The 17,082-nt window shown below is 43.2% G+C and overlaps 2 protein-coding genes across 3 annotated transcripts in view; one reads left to right on the plus strand and one right to left on the minus strand.

Annotated features, from left to right (window-relative positions):
- cadm1b (cell adhesion molecule 1b) overlaps positions 1 to 17,082 on the minus strand; it is a 722,615-nt gene that overhangs the window by 610,165 nt on the left and 95,368 nt on the right. The gene's annotated exons all lie outside the window — the stretch shown is intronic.
- The window catches only part of zbtb16b (zinc finger and BTB domain containing 16b), a 79,583-nt gene that overhangs the window by 2,239 nt on the left and 60,262 nt on the right, over positions 1 to 17,082 (plus strand). The window contains exons 2-4 of one of the 2 annotated variants that reach the window (XM_088345360.1): positions 1,110 to 1,265; positions 3,372 to 4,543; positions 12,866 to 12,963. In XM_088345360.1, coding sequence (XP_088201486.1) covers positions 3,450 to 4,543; positions 12,866 to 12,963 — 1,192 coding nt within the window. In that variant the 5' untranslated portion in view covers positions 1,110 to 1,265; positions 3,372 to 3,449. Of the gene's footprint in view, positions 1 to 1,109; positions 1,266 to 1,620; positions 1,973 to 3,371; positions 4,544 to 12,865; positions 12,964 to 17,082 lie in introns of those variants that run through there. The other variant, XM_088345361.1, reaches the window with a different exon arrangement.

Genomic DNA, 17,082 nt, shown 5'->3' on the forward strand with positions numbered 1-17,082 from the left:
AGAAATTTGATTCTTAAGTGTCATGAAAGATATAATGAATGTCTTGAGAATCCCAGTCTGTATCATAAAGCAAAACGAAGTGGCGTAAAATTTCTTAATTCGGTTATATAAAACACTGTTGATACAAATAAGCTAAAATGAATTACCCATCTCATAAACATGATTATCTCAGAGAGTCATAGGTTTAGAAATGTATTGTTGCACAACTTGAAACAGGGGCAGCGCGGCGGCGCAGTGGTTAGTGCATGTGCGGCACAGTTCATGTCTTGGGAACCTCCTGAGTGGGTTCAAATCCAGCTCCAGACTTCCTGTGCGGAGTTAGTATGTTCTCCCCGTGCTTGCGTGGGTTTCCTCCGGGCACTCCGGTTTCCTCCCACATTCCAAAAACATGCATTTCAGGTGAATTGGCCGGTGCAAATTGTCCCTAGGTGCGAATGAGCGAGCGAGTGAGTTGTCTGTCCCCGTGTGCCCTGCGATTGGCTGGCAACCAGTTCACGGTGTCCCCTGCCCACTGCCCGATGATTGCTGGGATGGGCTCCAGCACCCCCGCGACCCTACTGAGGATAAGCGGTGCAGCTGATGAGATGAGATGAGACAACTTGAAACAACCTGGCATGTTTGGCTGCCATCTTACTACTACGCCCAAGCCTGACTGACCAATTTGCAAAAGTAACTTGTCCCAATAGTGTCTTTAGTCCTGAACGTCCATTGATCTTCCAAGCTGAGTCCTGCATGTTATTGTCACTGAATGCCATGATTCTGGTGTCTTTAAAATCCTCAACTGTACATTCTGAGCTGCACCAAAACCTGTATTCTACTATAATGCTTTCATGGATAAGTCATTTAAGTAATGATTAAGCACCTGAGTGATATTTAGTCCCAATTTCAAGTCAAGAACAATCAAGACAACAAAATAATTTAAAAACAAAACAGAAGTATAAACACTATTATAAAAACAATGACCAATATATGTGGAGAGGAAGAGAAGAAATAGGATAAATATTTGTCACTCCATACAACTTTGAGGAAAAAAAAAAATCAAAATATAACGAGAAACTGCTTAAAATCAGCTACACCGACCTTTTAAAACCGTGCTTTTATTTTGGCAGCGCCTCCCGGAAGCGTCTTTGAGCGTCTCCCTCGACTTGACTCGTCTACTTGGAAGCAGGAGCGAGTTTTTTTTTGAGCGGGCACTGTGAAATGTGGCAGCATGATGCTGCCCGGATAAACAGCGGACAACAACAGAGGCGGACACCACTACAGGGGTGAGACCAACACTTTTCAACTACTACTTTCCCATTTCAAACATTTTGGTCCGTGGGGGGGCTATTCTCGTCAATTCTCTCTTCAACTTTCCTTGAAGCGCTTTACTGGAACTCCAAGTGCATTTTCGATGATTTGACTTCCCCGTGTGGGTTTTGATGCGGTTAGGTGGCGTGCACCTGATGCGCATCCATCGGGAGGTGACACGACCAATAATCATAAAGCGTATCATCGCACGCGTGCACCGCGCGCATTGCACATGCAGGGCGACCCGCCGCTTCCACGCGTTCATCCATCTTAATAGTTTGATAACTTATTGATCGGGCGGCTTAATTGTCCGGGGCGCTTCTAATTACGAACGTGCCTTGCCTTAATGGACTCATCAGCTTTTGTCTTCTACCTGTTGAAGGGGACGTGCGCGGTTTGATAAATGGCCACCGTCGCCTGTTTGAGTATGCAGACGTTATTACGGCGACGTGCTCGCTTGCAGACTAATCACCCGGCAACAAGCGAACTGTTGCTGCACGCCGCCGCCTCCCATCGACCTGTTGTCTGCTTTTGGGAGACTTCACGTGCAGACAACCAAAGAAAGGCAAAGAAAGGGACAAAACTCAACTCGAATCTTTCAACCTGACACTGATTATTCATTAAATCGTTTTATCCTCCCCTTTAATTAGAATTCGGATCAATTAAGCCAAGGAGCCCTAAGGTATCTGACAACTTTGTTCATCGTAGTGATCTTATTACAAATTAGCCCAAAATAATAAACGTGAGGTTATGTAATCATTTACATTTCATAATAATGCATTCGGGATTAAAGTCATCCGGGGACAGATGACCTGATGAATAACTGATCCGTCTGTGGTCAGAACTGCGCCGTTTAATATCACTTCAAATGAACGGTAACCATCTTACCTTTTGATTTTGAATCCTGAAACCTCTCATAAATAATCCAGTCATCTTACTTGGGACAGGCAATTGTAAATGTTTAACCTGATCAATATTTACGATGCTGACTCATTTCGGTGGTCAACAGGAAATTTGGCCAAAGACTTTCAGTACTGTCCAACTACAGTACACTCTTGAGATATGACCTGAACCTGCTCTGGGCTGGGGGTTGCAAAGTGAAATTAGCTAATTACCATAGGTTTGGACTCCCTTCTTTATGCCAACGTGTTCCAAACCCTCAGCACCCCAAGTAAAAACATTAAAATAACAAAATAATTTATAGTAAGTGCCATTTATGTATAGTATACTTGTATATGATTAAAAACAATTCTAAATAATATAAATGTAAAGGAAAAAAGGAAATTGTATTCATCTCTGTTGTGACATTATTTAAGCTGTTACAGTGAAGTAACGGGTGGATGCGGGGGGGTGTAACAGGTTTAAATGAAAACTGGTAAACTTCCACTTCTAAAGATTTTCATGACCTTACAACATTTTCTTGCTTTAATCATCTCTTTATTTTTACTAACAGTCCTAATCATTAATTGGTTAAGACCATGCAACTAAACAAGGGTTACCGCTCAAGTGTTTTTCCTGCTCTCTATCATCACTGCAAGCCTTGGGCCTACAGCAAAATAAAAAAATAAAAAAAATAACAGTATTGTATTGCAGTCTCGCTAAATATTAACTAGGAATACAAGTTTCTAAATGAAGATAAAGGCATTGTGGGAGATATTTCAACAAAAAGCATATTAGTATTTTCATGATGCCGTGAAGCAAACCATAAAAGACCAGTTTTCTTAGATGAGGTCCATCAAGAGCAGACATGCATCCTGGAGACACCACAAAGTTGAAATTTTATTAGTTTCTGGACATGCAAAAAAAAATTGTGGTTGATGTCAAATAGTAAGGAAAACGCTGCAAAGGGGCCAAAAAGACTTCTCATTTCACACCATAAAATGAAAATATCGTAAGGCTAAGTGGCTATATCCCACGGTTCTACTGTTTTAGGGAATACATTTAGAGGTGTGGTGGACTATGGTGGTCATCACCAAACGCTTGGCAGTGGATGTTTTTTGAGGCTTCCTTGCATTCCAAGATTCAAGCATGTCTGAAATGAACTCTATTGCTTCGAATGACCCACTCTCTCCCGCTTGAAGTTCACAGACCCCCGGCCCAAGGAAGGCCATCGCCTGATGTGCGTCCGCAGCCAAGACCCGAGCGGGTTCTGACCAAACATGGGTGTGCTCCAGCTCCGCAACCCGGCTCACCCCGATACGCTGCTGCAACGGGCCAACCAGATGCGCCTAGCGGGCACCCTCTGCGACGTCATCATCACAGTGGACGGCCACGAGTTCCCGGCGCACCGCACCGTCCTAGCCTGCACTAGCAAGATGTTCGAGATCCTGTTCCACCGCAGCAGCCTGCGCTACGCTTTGGACTTCCTGTCGCCCAAAACCTTCCAGCAAATTCTGGAGTACGCGTACACCGCCTCGCTGCAGGCCACCGCCGAGGACCTGGACGATTTGTTGTACGCCGCTGAGATCCTGGAGATCGAGTTTCTCGAGGAGCAGTGTCTGAAGGTGCTGGAGACCATACAGGCCGAGGAGAGCGAGGACGCGCTGGTGCGCAGTCACCTCGTCGGGGAGAACGGCGACCACGGTCGGGCCCGGCACTGGCGACACTTAATGTCCAAGAAGCATTCCATCCCTGACGGAGCCCAACGAGCAGCTCCAACTTCTTTGCACCACCTGACATTGTTCCATATGTCCGACCCAAATGCCGCCCCAGAACTGAGCCGCAAACTAGACATGGACATTTCCCAGCAGGGCAGCGCCGAAGCCCCGACCCTGGAACCCATCGAGGGCATCAAGTCAGAAAACATGCAGGTGGACGAAGCAGACTGCTGCGAGGGACGCTCGTCTGGGAGCTGCGCTTCAGACCCGAGCCGGGACGAGGGCCCGGGAACACCTCTGAGAAGCAGTGTGATCACCAGCACCAGGGAATTGCACCCGGGCCCAGACGAGGGCGTGGTCGGGAGCTCTCTAGACTGCTTCCCTGGGATCGCAGAGAAACACCTGGCTTCCATTTACGCCGTTCCCCCAGACCACATGACTCAAGTGTCCGTGTCGCTGGGCCCGTCCCTGGGCATGCCGCTGGACCCGAGGGCCTACGGAGGCCTGCTGCACCAGGGTCTTTTGCACCGGGAGCTGCTGAGCAGGCTGGGCCAGTTTGCAGCGGGAATGAGGCACGAGGGGTCCGTTCAGGGACCGCAGTGCTGCGGCGAGTGCGGGCTGCAGTTGCACGGCCGACAGGCCATGGAGCAGCACAGGTAACAGCAACACACGACATTCAGTTAGAATCAATGTACCTGATTTCTACCAAACCCAGAGACCAGCAAATTACCAATACCAGAGCCTTCTACAGTTCCACCAAAGCATTTACAATGGCCGTCACCGATAATGGTCACGATCCTATTTTGATATCAGCCCAAAGTCAGATTTGATCAAAATGTATCAAAAATCTCACCTATTGGATCTAATATACAAGCAGTTTATTTCAGCACGCGCTTCTGCTATTTTATCCAACAGCACCTGGATTTAGCATTTATATACTTCTGAAATTATTTTTTTTGCATTGACCACAAAAACCCAAATTTGGGCAGAGCAGGACTAAAATTAAAGAAACAGTGTGTATTATATAGTGCCTCTAAGTGGTAAAGATAAACGTTTCAGTTGTACTACACCATTCATCAACATCTTCTGGGCTGATAATACACATTATCCCTTTAAGGTGGATATCACTAATGCTCCTGAATCGACTTATGGAACTGTAATTTTTTTTTTAAATCAAGTTGATTGAATGAAATTAAAAAAAAAACTCTTTGAGAAACAATTAGTATACATTCTCCTGCTATCGGATCTTAAAAAATACCCGCGACAACACTGTTTATAGTGCCGGAGGCTCCAGGTAGCTCCCTTAGATCACCCAAGTAGCTCACAGACTGGCTCTATAAATAGCTCAACGGCGATGGGTCATTGCCATTTTTCTAGGAAATTCGGTTTCTTACCTATTTGAGCCTATTAATAATAACATAATAGTATCAACATAGTTTGAAAACATTTTTTATCTAATACCTTAGATGGATATCAGACTGGTAGCCCTTTGCACTAATCACTAACAAAAAAGTATTTCTCAGCTTAAAAAAAAAAGGTTGGTAACTCCAGTTTCCTGACCATATCTGATCAACTAATATAGCAGGGTTCCCGCGGATCATTGAAAGGTTTTAAAAAGCATTTAATTCATTTTTCTAAAATTATGCCTTATTGGCATTAAAATGTCTTTAATCGGATTTTCAAAAGTCTTAAAAATGTAAACACATGAGACTTTGTTTGAACTAAAAATATTTAGTCAAATAGTATTTTTTTCATGATAAAAATGTTCATCAATGTTGCAGAAGAGTTCTTAGGAATTAGTTATCAGCCAGTTTTGACTAAGTATCCATGATGTAGCCTAGATGGTAGTGTGCCCGCTTTGAGACTGGGAGGTCGCTGGTTTGCGCCTCGGCCGACTCATGCCTAATTGGTAAAATGGCGGCGCCCTCTGTTGGCTGCGGCTGCATCGGCTCGCTACAACGGGTCAGGTGTATCGACATTTCGTTCTGTGTACATTGTTACAAAGAATGACAATACAAAGGAAATTATTATTATTATTATTATGTAGTGCAAACATCCTTTTTATTAATGTTTTTCCATGTCTAAAACTTTTTCAGATGGAAAGTTTACAAATGAACCAAAATGTGATTTAAAAAACAAAATAATCTCATCTCGTCTCATTAGCTGCACCACTTATCCTCAGTAGGGTCGCGGGGGTGCTGGAGCCCATCCCAGCAATCATCGGGCAGTGGGCAGGGGACACCCTGAACTAGTTGCCAGCCAATCGCAGGGCACACAGGGACAGACAACTCGCTCGCTCATACACACTTAGGGACAATTTGGACCGTCCAATCCACCTGAAATGCATGTCTTTGGAATGTGGGAGGAAACCGGAGTGCCCGGAGGAAACCCACGCAAGCACGGGGAGAACATACAAACTCCACACAAGTAGGCTGGTAGCTGGATTTGAACCCACACAGGAGGTTCCCAAGACCTTAGAACTGTGCCACACACGCGCTAACCGCTGCGCCGCCGTGCTGCCCCTTTACAAAATAATCATTTATTTAAAGTTGCCTCTAATTCATGGTGATTTTTGGTTTAAAACATTAAAGAAGTCTTAAATAGCCTCGAGTTTAACTTTCTTTCAGCTGTAGGAACCCTGTATATGTCTCGAACGATAACCAAGGCGTGATATTGACTAGAAGAGGAAAATCTCCTAGTAACCAGGGCCGAAGCAAAACATTTTCGATTAGCCAAAGTTAAGCATGTTCTAAAACAGTCAATTATATATCTTCATTTGTGGGAGCAGCACTTCAGTGTAAAGTAGTCATTTTGTGCAGATCTGTGCAAGTGGACCATCAAATTTTGAATACCTAAGAGCACGGATTGTATTTTCACCAATAGAAGCAGCACTTCATTACCAAGAAATTGATTTATTTGACAAAACCTGAGCCTCACCAAGAAGTGCTGACATGATACACCAAAGAACCAAAAACGTTGTGAAAGGCTCGGCAAAATCGGTCACTGAGTCTCTGTAGTTTGTATTCTTTGTTGTGCTTTTTATCATTCGTTTTCGGGCGCACTACACAATACATTGAAAAACAAGTTTTATGGAAGAAAGAGAAAGGGTTGCGCCCATGATCCGGTGATTGCTGGACGCAGGAAGCAGGTCAGTCTGAACGCGGAAGTGGATCTTTTATGGCGGTGGCGGGAACGGAAAAACGAGTCAGTAGCAAGGGAGCAAAAACGTGGTTGGGGTCGGAAGTGAGTCGTAAGCCAGGAAAGGAGAGTAGACGTGGTCAAAGACAAAAATAGGTCGAAAGCCGGGACGGGAGAGTAGACGTGGTTAGGATCAAACGGGAGCAAAAAACATGTCGGAGTCAGGGTCGAAAAAGGCTTGCCCAGTTTTAACTGAGGTTCGCAGACGGACTGACAAAAGGGGACAGAGTTTGAGGCAGTTGGCGCCAAAGGAGCGGGCACACGTGATTCACATCGGTAATCATGACACCTTTAAGTCGACGTTTGTTTGCTAATGGGTTCTTTTTTTTGTAGTCACTAGCTACTAAAACGCTCAGATAATTAGGAACAAAAATGTCAGTTGTTTGCATCATTTGTAATGACCTAACCCCCCTTAGCGGCGATAACGTCGCCAACATGTTGGAAACTTTACTGAAAAACACCTCGCAGGTACGCAGCGGCTCGTAAATTGAGCCACGGCGAGAATTTACGCAACGTTGCACGCGTCTCTCCAATTTGAAGATGTCTCACAGACGTCTCGGACAGATACCTTCTCTGGATTTTTGCTGGCCGCTAAGATCTTTACCGTTGTCGAAAGCGAGGCGATCCGAGGAGGGCGACAACATCCCTGACATTTGCGCCTCCGTGCCACTCGGGCGCCCCGCAGGACGTTTAGCGATGAGACGAGCGAGACCCCGGAGGACGCGGCCAAGTCGCAGTCGGTCCGTAAGCAGGTCACTGAGCATGCACCTGCCTCGACCGTTGACATTTTGGAGCGCTTCGCTGACAGGATTTCTCCGGGAGCTCTTTCAGTTGCAAGAAGGAGAAAAAAACTCGCAAATTCGGAGGACTCAGAGAGCTTGCCGGACGAGCGGTTTTTAGAGACTCTGTCCAGGTTTAGCCCTCGTCCTAGGGACGAACCCATTTACTGTAAATTCGGGACTGCACCTTATTAAAAGCTGCACGCGTAAATTCAATAGAGAAACTTGACTTTGTTTTTGTACAAGCCGCACTTGGCTTTTAAGCAGCAGGCTTAACATTGAACTAAGTCCGTCGCTTTCCTACATTTTAAAAAAAAAAGGGCGGGGGAACGTATACGACAGAAAAGTAACACGTGGGTTGTGTCAACAGCTGTCAATCCTAATCAATTCCCGACCTGTCTGTGTTATATGTTTAAGTGTCCTTGGGCCAGACACTGAACCCCTAATGCAGACCTGGGCACTCCGGTCCTGGAGGGCCATACGTCCTGCCAGATTTTGAAGTTTGCTCTTCTTTAACTCAGGTGATACAAATTATAACCTCGTTAGCAAGCTAGCAAGTGCTCGTTAACGATACTGGTGATTGGAATCACCTGTATTGGATCAGAGAAACCTCAAAAATCATGCAGAACATACGGCCCTCCAGGACCGGAGTGCCCAGGTCTGCCCTAATGCCTCAATAAGCAGGTAGGCGCCTTGCATGGCTGACTCCCTATTGGTGTGTGTGTGTGTGTGTGTGTGTGTGTGTGAATGGGTAAGTGTAAAGCCATTGTAAAGCACTTTGAGAGGTCTTCATTGTCTTGAAAAGCGCTAAATAAATGCAGACCATTTACCATTACCACAATAGTTCAAATATAGCTGATGATTAGTGACCTCACTCCACACTAAAATATTCAATCAGCTGACACAACTTGTTAGATTCCAAGCATTTATATAGAACGATTTTATTTTATGTATTGCTAGCAATATTTGGTCTCCTATCACTGTCATCTGCGCAAGGGATGGGAGAGCTTCAGATGAGTTGTACGGCACAGCATTTTGTACAGGCTGTTGCTATTGTACGGGCTTCTGAATTTTACACAGTACAGCCCATTGAGATTTTGTTTTGAGAATGTTTTTGTTGCATTCCCGCGTACATTTGAATGCCGATTCAACTAAGATTGACAGCTGCGGACACAGTCCATAGACGTGCGTTTTAGTGGCAGCACAATGCGTTTCTTTTCTGTAGTAGACATTTCCCTGCTGACTGTTAAAAATCTATGGTATTTACGTGAATTAACTCATTTTTATGGCTGTTTAAGCCTGCTGCTTAAAATGTGATGCAGCTTGTACAAGAGCAAAGTTGAGTCACTTCTTTAGATTTCCGCATGCCGCTTCTAACAGGTGTGCTGCAGTGCGGAATTGATGGTACACACTTTGTCATTCAGAATTACATTTTAATTGTTTTATGTTTATTTATTATTTTTCATGTTTTCTATTCTTTATTTTCCTTATTTTCTTTGTTTGTGTGTGTTTGTCTTGGTGTCAGTCACCCCTCCCGAGGGATATGATGTGGGTGGGTGGGTAGGTAGGTAGGTAGATAGACAGAGTTAAGTTAGAGACAGACAGACAGACAGACAGAGTTAAGTTAGAGACAGACAGACAGAGAGTTAAATTATAGACAGACAGACAGAAAGATAGAGTTAAATTAGAGAGAGACATACAGATAGACTGAGTTAAATTACAGACAGACAGAAAGATAGTTAAATTAGAGACAGACAGACTGATAGATAAATTAGAGACAGATAGTTGAATTAGAGACCGATAGAGTTAAATTAGAGACATACAGACAGATAGAAAATTAAATTAGAGACAGACAGACAGAGTTAAGTTATACAGACAGACAGAGAGTTAAATTACAGACAGATAGACAGATAGGTAAATTAGAGACGAACAGACAGATAGATAGTTAAATTAGAGACATACAGACAGAAAGATAGTTAAATTAGAGACATACAGACAGAAAGATAGTTAAATTAGAGACGGACAGACTGATAGATAAATTAGAGACAGATAGTTAAATTAGAGACAGATAGTTAAATCAGAGACGGACAGATAGATAGTTAAATTATAGACAGACAGACAGATTTTAAATTAACGATACACTCCTGAAAAGTAAATTGCAATCTTCATTTACTAACATATTTGTTGTCTTTGCCTTTATTATCTTTACTAAGGTGGGCAATTTTTACAATCTTTCAAATAATCGTTCTATATACTTCATAAATACTCTAAAACCAATGCAGATTTATTAATTGCCCTCAAAAAATTTAGAAACACCTGCTTCAACTTATTCACTGCTCTTGACTTATGCAGCCGTCAGCGTCAGTGAATGAGTTCATGCCAAAAACAGTTATGGCCGTCATCTGCAGTAAATGAGTCCACTTTTTACTTGATTATTTTGCCTGGCACATGCAATTTTAATAGGTTTTACTATAAAATGCCATGAAGAGCTAACTGAATTTCTCCAGCCCTTTTTATATTTGTAGTAAGTCCCCGTTTTCCATGTTACTACAAGACCAGATACATTTAGAAGGAAGGAAACTTTAAATCACACGTAAAAATCTTGGCTCCAAATGAAGTGCCGATTTCTCATACTTGCAGCCTCATTCAAATCGATTTTTCTCACACACGAGTCGTATCAAAGAAACGGAAAATACTCAACAAAGGCATCCTTGTCCGCAAATACAACTGCCGGGGCATTCCAAAGTGAGCAATTTTTAATTTGTATCTCTCTTTGAAGCGTTCAGTTTTATCAAATTAATTTTAGCTACAATTGTGTTTTTGTTTGGTGGTATTTTGGGCCATGGTTTCACAAGGCTTTCTTTTTAGTAGAAGCGGGGTGATGTGAGGATGAGAGTGCAGATGCCTCTCGCATGCTTAGATGTGTGTGATATGATATGATGGGTTTCGCTAGCGGCTGGAGAGTTGTTTCCCCCCCATTTTTTCTCCCTTTTTTTGGGTGAGTTTGCATGCATGTGGCTATGAGAGGCTGTTTGAGAATGAATTCATACTTGCTCTCACATGACATCATACTCTCACACATGCACAACTACACTCTTATACAGAGACAGTCATAAACATGCACACCTACTACTATGCCGTCAGACACATACTACTATGCTCTCTCACTCTACTCTCTCACACATACTACTATACTGGGAGCATCACAGTTACCAAAAGTACCCAAAGTAAAACAACACAGAGGTGAGGTGATGAATCCTTAATATGATAGGCCATTTGAGAAGTAAATCATACTTGCTCTCACATATAAGCTCATACTCTCACACGTGCACAACTACACTCTCATGCAGACAGTCATAAACATGTACACCTACTACTATGGTGTTGGACACATATTACTATGCGCTCTCACTCCACTTTACTCTCTCATGCATACTACTATACTGGGAGCAACACAGTTAGAAAAAGTACCCAAAGTAAAACAACACAGAAGTGAGGGGATCAATCCTCAATATGAGAGGCCATTTGAGAAGTAAATCATACTTGCTCTCACGTATAAGCTCATACTCTCACACTGCACAACCATACTCTCATACAGACACAGTCATAAACATGCACACCTACTACTATGCTGTCAGAAACATACTACTATGCTCTCTCACTCCATTATACTCTCTCACGCATAGTACTATACCGGGAGCAACACAAAAGTACCCAAAGTAAAACAACACAAAGGTGAGGTGATGCATCCTTAATATGAGAGGCCATTTGAGAAGTAAATCATACTCTCTCTCACACATAAGCTCATACTCTCACACTGCACAACCATACTTTCATACAGATACAGTCACGCACCATGCACAAAGTGTGTGTGGGAGTACATTAGTATGTGTGCGAGAGTAAAGTATCCAAAATGTCCATTGTCAAGTCAAGTCATGTTTATTTGTATAGCCCTTAATCACAAAGAGTCTCAAAGGGCTGCACGGATCAAAGACTATTGAAAACTATTATCACAGACTATTATGACACCATCTCCTCATCTATACTTGCAAATAATATCACCTAATGGAAGCATGTAAATGCTGAAAAGAAGGGGGCCAAGTACTGAACCCTGCGGAACACCACAGGTAACACTAAAGGGCTCAGATGTAATTTCTCCATATTTAACACAGTGCATCCTATCTGAGAGGTAGGATCTGAACCATAAGAGGACAGTTCCTGAGAGACCAATCCATTATTCCAACCGTTCTAGTAAGATATTATGGTCCACAGTGACATTCCATGATCTTACATGTGGGTGGGAGTAGTGTGTGAAAGAGTCTGTAGTATTATCGCAATATAGTAGTATGTGAAATATACTAGTGTGTGTATTTTAGTATCGTAGTGCGAGTATAATAGCATGTGTGAGAGAGTATAGTAGTGTTAGTAGTAGTACTGTAGTGTTTGTGCATGGGCATGACTGTGTCTGTACAAAAATATACTCGTGCATGCGAGTATGTTATATGTGAGAGTAAGTATGATCTACTATTTAAACACAGCCTCTGGTATGTGTGAGAAATGATAGTATGTTCAAAAGCGCATAGTAGTGTTCGTGCATTGGTATGACAGTGTCTGTATGAGAATACAGTTGTGTATGTGTGAGAGTAGGATTTTTGACGTGAAAGCAAGGACGTGTTACTTGTCAAACGGCCTCTCATACGTGGCCAGTGTCTCGCAGCGCCAGCGGGTGGAGGCACGCGTATGTCGGGAGCTGTGAAATTAGCCAGATCTCTCATTGTCCGTGTTCTCGCAAAGTCGGAGGGGCCTCTCACACTAATGATGCCGCATTCAGGCGTTCGACTCTTGCCAGGGAGAAAAAAAAAAAAGATATGGCTCATCTTCTTGTCAGGAAGCACAATGGTGGATGGAAAAAAAAAGAAAAAGCAGAGCCCGAACAAAACACTTGTGCTAATGCAGCTTTTTTGTGTCTGTTTTTTTTTTCTTTTTTCTGGGGTCGTACAGGAGGTTGCATGACGACGAGAAGGGCCACGGCTGCGAGTTCTGCGGCAAACATTTCCAGGATAGCATGCGGCTACGGATGCACATGCTCTCACACACAGGTATGCTGCTAAAAAAGTGGATAGCCCAATGCTAAAGCATAAGCCAAAACGCAACAGTCAGGCTAACCAAATTAGCATCTTGCAGTCTGCTGTTATGTTCAACCCTTGTGTTGTCGTACCCATCTCGAGACTTGTTACATAGAAAACGAAAATGTGAATAAAAACAATATTCCATTGTTTTTACTGTTGGGACCATTCAAAGATAAGTCATACTGTTTAAAGGTCTATACCGGAGGTCAGCAACCTTTTTAGTGTGGAGTACCACTTTCAAATTTCCTCGTAAATCAGATTAATAACTCGCACAACATTTTTTTTAATGTCCAACAGAGCTGTCATTTTACACCAGTCCAAATATACAACATGAATATATATTTGAATGGTATAACTGACCAATTTATCTTCCACTATTCTTGTTAATCAATCAACTAAAAAAAGAAATGTGAATAACAAGTGGAAAGGCCTGTAGCCATCCATGACATCAACTTTTTGTCACAAAAATAACCAGAATCAACCATTCTTCATTAACAATGAACTACAATCAAAACGCAAGTTCTATGGACAGCTATCATACCATTCATCAATGATATCTTGTTGCAGAAAATATCAAAATTTGAAATAACAGCAGCAAAGCAGAAGGCGCACATGCGCACACACACACACGCATACACGCACACACATGCTTCTTTAAAATATTCGCCATCAGTAAATGGTTTTCCATGCTTTGCTATGCAGTGAGCAATGTGATAGCTTGCTTCAGTGGTGGTGTTTTTAGCAGTGACAAAGGTTTTCAGCGTCTGTGTTTGTTTGCCGTACCTGGACACTGCGCGTTTTAATGTCTCCGCCATGTCAGACTCATCCTTTCGTTTCGTAACGACGTTTAACACTTGCTCTGCGAGGTACAACACTCTCGAGGCACAATGCACAAAACAGCATGGCCATTTTTTGCCTGTCCACGCTGGGTGAAAAGAACGAGATGTTTTCGCCCGAGGAGCCGTCATGATTCAGCCATTTATTGCGCGCATGTGTATTACGTTGGCTGGGTTAAAACACAGATCTCTCCTCTGCGAGGCGTCGCGCAAACACACACTGACACACGAAGTAGAGGAGTGGGGGCGCTAACGTAAAGCCTCTAAATAACATGGCACGCAACTGAAAAGGTCTAAATTTAAGGGAACAATGCACATTTTTAAGATATAATCATTATTATTTTGCTGTGCGCTAGCGTGCAACTGGTTAACCCCTCGCATGCCAGCAGTGGCAGTGGTATCATAGGTTGCCGACCCTTGGTGTATACAATATAATTTGGGGGCGGGGGGGTGGTGGCGGGGGTTACGATCAGTTGCGGGCCATTTTGACCCAAGGACAACAGGAGGGTTCAGTGAACCATGATGGTTAGTTGGACAAGTAAGATTGATTCGACACAATCAATTAGATGCAATGGGTGCTTTGCTCCCATCTAGTGGTAGTCTTATTGCATTAGAACTATGTTGAGTTTTGGTGAAGAGCTTTATTTAGGGGGAAAACAAAACATGTCTCAAGTCAAGTCATGTTTATTTGTATAGCCCTTAATCACAAAGAGTCTCAAAGGGCTGCACGGAAGCATGTAAATGCTGAAAAGAAGGGGGCCAAGTACTGAACCCTGCGGAACACCACTATCAAGGGTGATCGTGACATGGCAATTTTTCCCCCACATACAGGAATCGTGCAAAAAAAGGCGATAGCATAAGGCAAAAGGCCACAGGCAGGCTGAGAAAATTAGCATCACCTTCTGGCATTTAGTCAAGTTTAAATCCACTGTATTAGTTAGTTTGGCACAATAATATGGATAGTGCTTTACTCCCAACTGGTGACAGTTTTGTGGTTTGAAACTATGATGAGATTTGTTGAGCAGCTGCATTTGGAGGAAAAACAGGAGAGAAAATTAAAATATCTAGGCTTGGGAACCTCCTGTGTGGGTTCAAATCCAGCTACCGGACTTCCTGTGCGGAGTTTGTATGTTCTCCCCGTGCTTGCGTGGGTTTCCTCCGGGTACTCCGGTTTCCTCCCACATTCCAAAGACATGCATTTTCAGGTGGATTGGCCGGTCCAAATTGTCCCTAGGTGTGAATGAGCGGGCGAGTTGTCCGTCCCTGTGTGCCCTGGGATAGCTGGCAACCAGTTCAGGGTGTCCCCTGCCCACTGCCCGATGATTCCTGGGATGGGCTCCAGCACCCCCTTGACCCTACTGGGGATAAGTGGTGCAGCTAATGAGATGAGATATATATATATATTTGTTTTTAACTTTTAGTCTCTGTAGTTTGTATTCTTCCTTGTACTTTGTAGCACTTGTGTTTGGTTGCGCTACACAAGAATATTACACCATGTCCCTTTAAACGTCTTAAAGAATATTTTTTGGTACTCCTACTTTTCAATAAATAAATATAGCTCTTTTTAATATTTTTCCAATGTTTTTTTTCTCTGTGTGGAGAAAATGTTCAAAAACTGACATGCTCGTTCTGAAAACTAGTTATTACGGTCTGAAATTACAAAAAAAAATAAACAAAAGTATTATAAACGCTCGGCCGGGGCTGCACCTGTTCTCCGTCCTCCCCCGGGCCTTTCATCCCGCCTCCTTTTCACCTCTCAACCAACCAGCCGCTTCGCCTCCCGAGCAAAGTCCCTTTCCGTGTTTTTCGGGCCTTTCGCCAAGCCTAACTAACCCCCCCATTTATTTTTTTTTCGTAGCGATGACATCATCAAGTGTCTGCCGGCAGGCCTGGGTGTTCTGCCAGTGTTCCGAAGCGTGTGTGATGGCTGTTCGCAGATGTGTGTCCAGGAACACACTGTACCCAAATGCAGACTTAATCAGACCTGACTGCTCTCCCAGCTACTTTATCCAAAATAGAGAGCGAGGAGCAGAAAGGAAAGAGGGAGGGGGGTGGATACTGTATTTTTCAGACTATTAGGCGTACCTAAAAACCTGGCATTGGCCAGAAATTCATAAGTGAAGAACCTAATAGAACGTTAGGCCACCTTTGGCAGCGATAACAGGAATCAAATGTTTATGATAATTTGGCCCTTTCTTCTTCGCAAAATTGTTTCAAATCTGCCCTATTGGATGGTTTTCTAGCATGAACTGCTTGTTTAAGGTCACACCACAGCATCTCATTTGGATTAAAATCCAGACCTTGACCTGGCCACTCAAGAACCGTCATTTTGGTGTTTTTGAGCAATTCAGAGGTGGACTTGTTGGTGTGTTTTGGATTGTTGTCCTACTTCATGATTCAAGAGCGCTCGAGTTTGAGGGCACGAACTGATTGCCGGTTGTTCTGCTTTAGTATCTTTAGTATTCAATGTTTCATCAACCACAGCAGGTTGTCCTGGTCGTGGGGCAGCAAAGCATCCCCAGACCATAACACGGCCACTACTTCGTTTTACTGTTGGCATCATGTTATTTTTGTCAAATGCTGTGTCATTTTTATGCCAGATATACTGGGCGGCACACCTTCCAAAAAGTTAGATTTTTGACTTATCAGTCCACAGTATGATTCTCCAAAAATCTTGAGGGTAATCAAGACTCTTTTTGGCATATATGAGATGACTGTGTTATTTTGTGACAGCAGTGGTTTTCTCCTTTGGATGCTATTTTTTGGCCAGTGTCTTTCTTAGAGTGGAGTCATGAACACTGACCTTAACTGAGGCCTGCATTCCTTAGGATGTTTTTTTTAGGTTATTTTGTAACTTACTGTATGAGCTGTGGTTCATACTCTAAGTAATCTTAGTTGGTCAACTGGGAAGGTTTGCCACCGTTTTCTCCATTGTGGGCAATGGCTCTGACAGTGGTTCACTGGAGCCTTTACAGCCTTGGAAATGGCTTTCTGACCTTTACTGGACTGATATATTACAATTGCTTTTTTCTAAATTTCTTTTGGAATTTCTTTGGATCGTGACATGTCAATTGTGTTCTTGAAATTTTGTAGCCTACTTCACTTCGTCTATCAGATTACCGTAAATTCCGGACTATAGAGCGCACCTGACTATAAGCCGCACCCACCACATTTTAAGAGGAAAACCGATTTTGTACTTACACAAGCCTCACCTGTATATAAGCCGCATGCGCCCACATTAAAAAAATGTAAC

Source organism: Urocampus carinirostris, chromosome 10, assembly GCF_059441175.1.
Source record: "Urocampus carinirostris isolate Australia breed hairy pipefish chromosome 10, RoL_Ucar_1.0, whole genome shotgun sequence".
Taxonomy (NCBI): Eukaryota; Metazoa; Chordata; class Actinopteri; order Syngnathiformes; family Syngnathidae; genus Urocampus; species Urocampus carinirostris.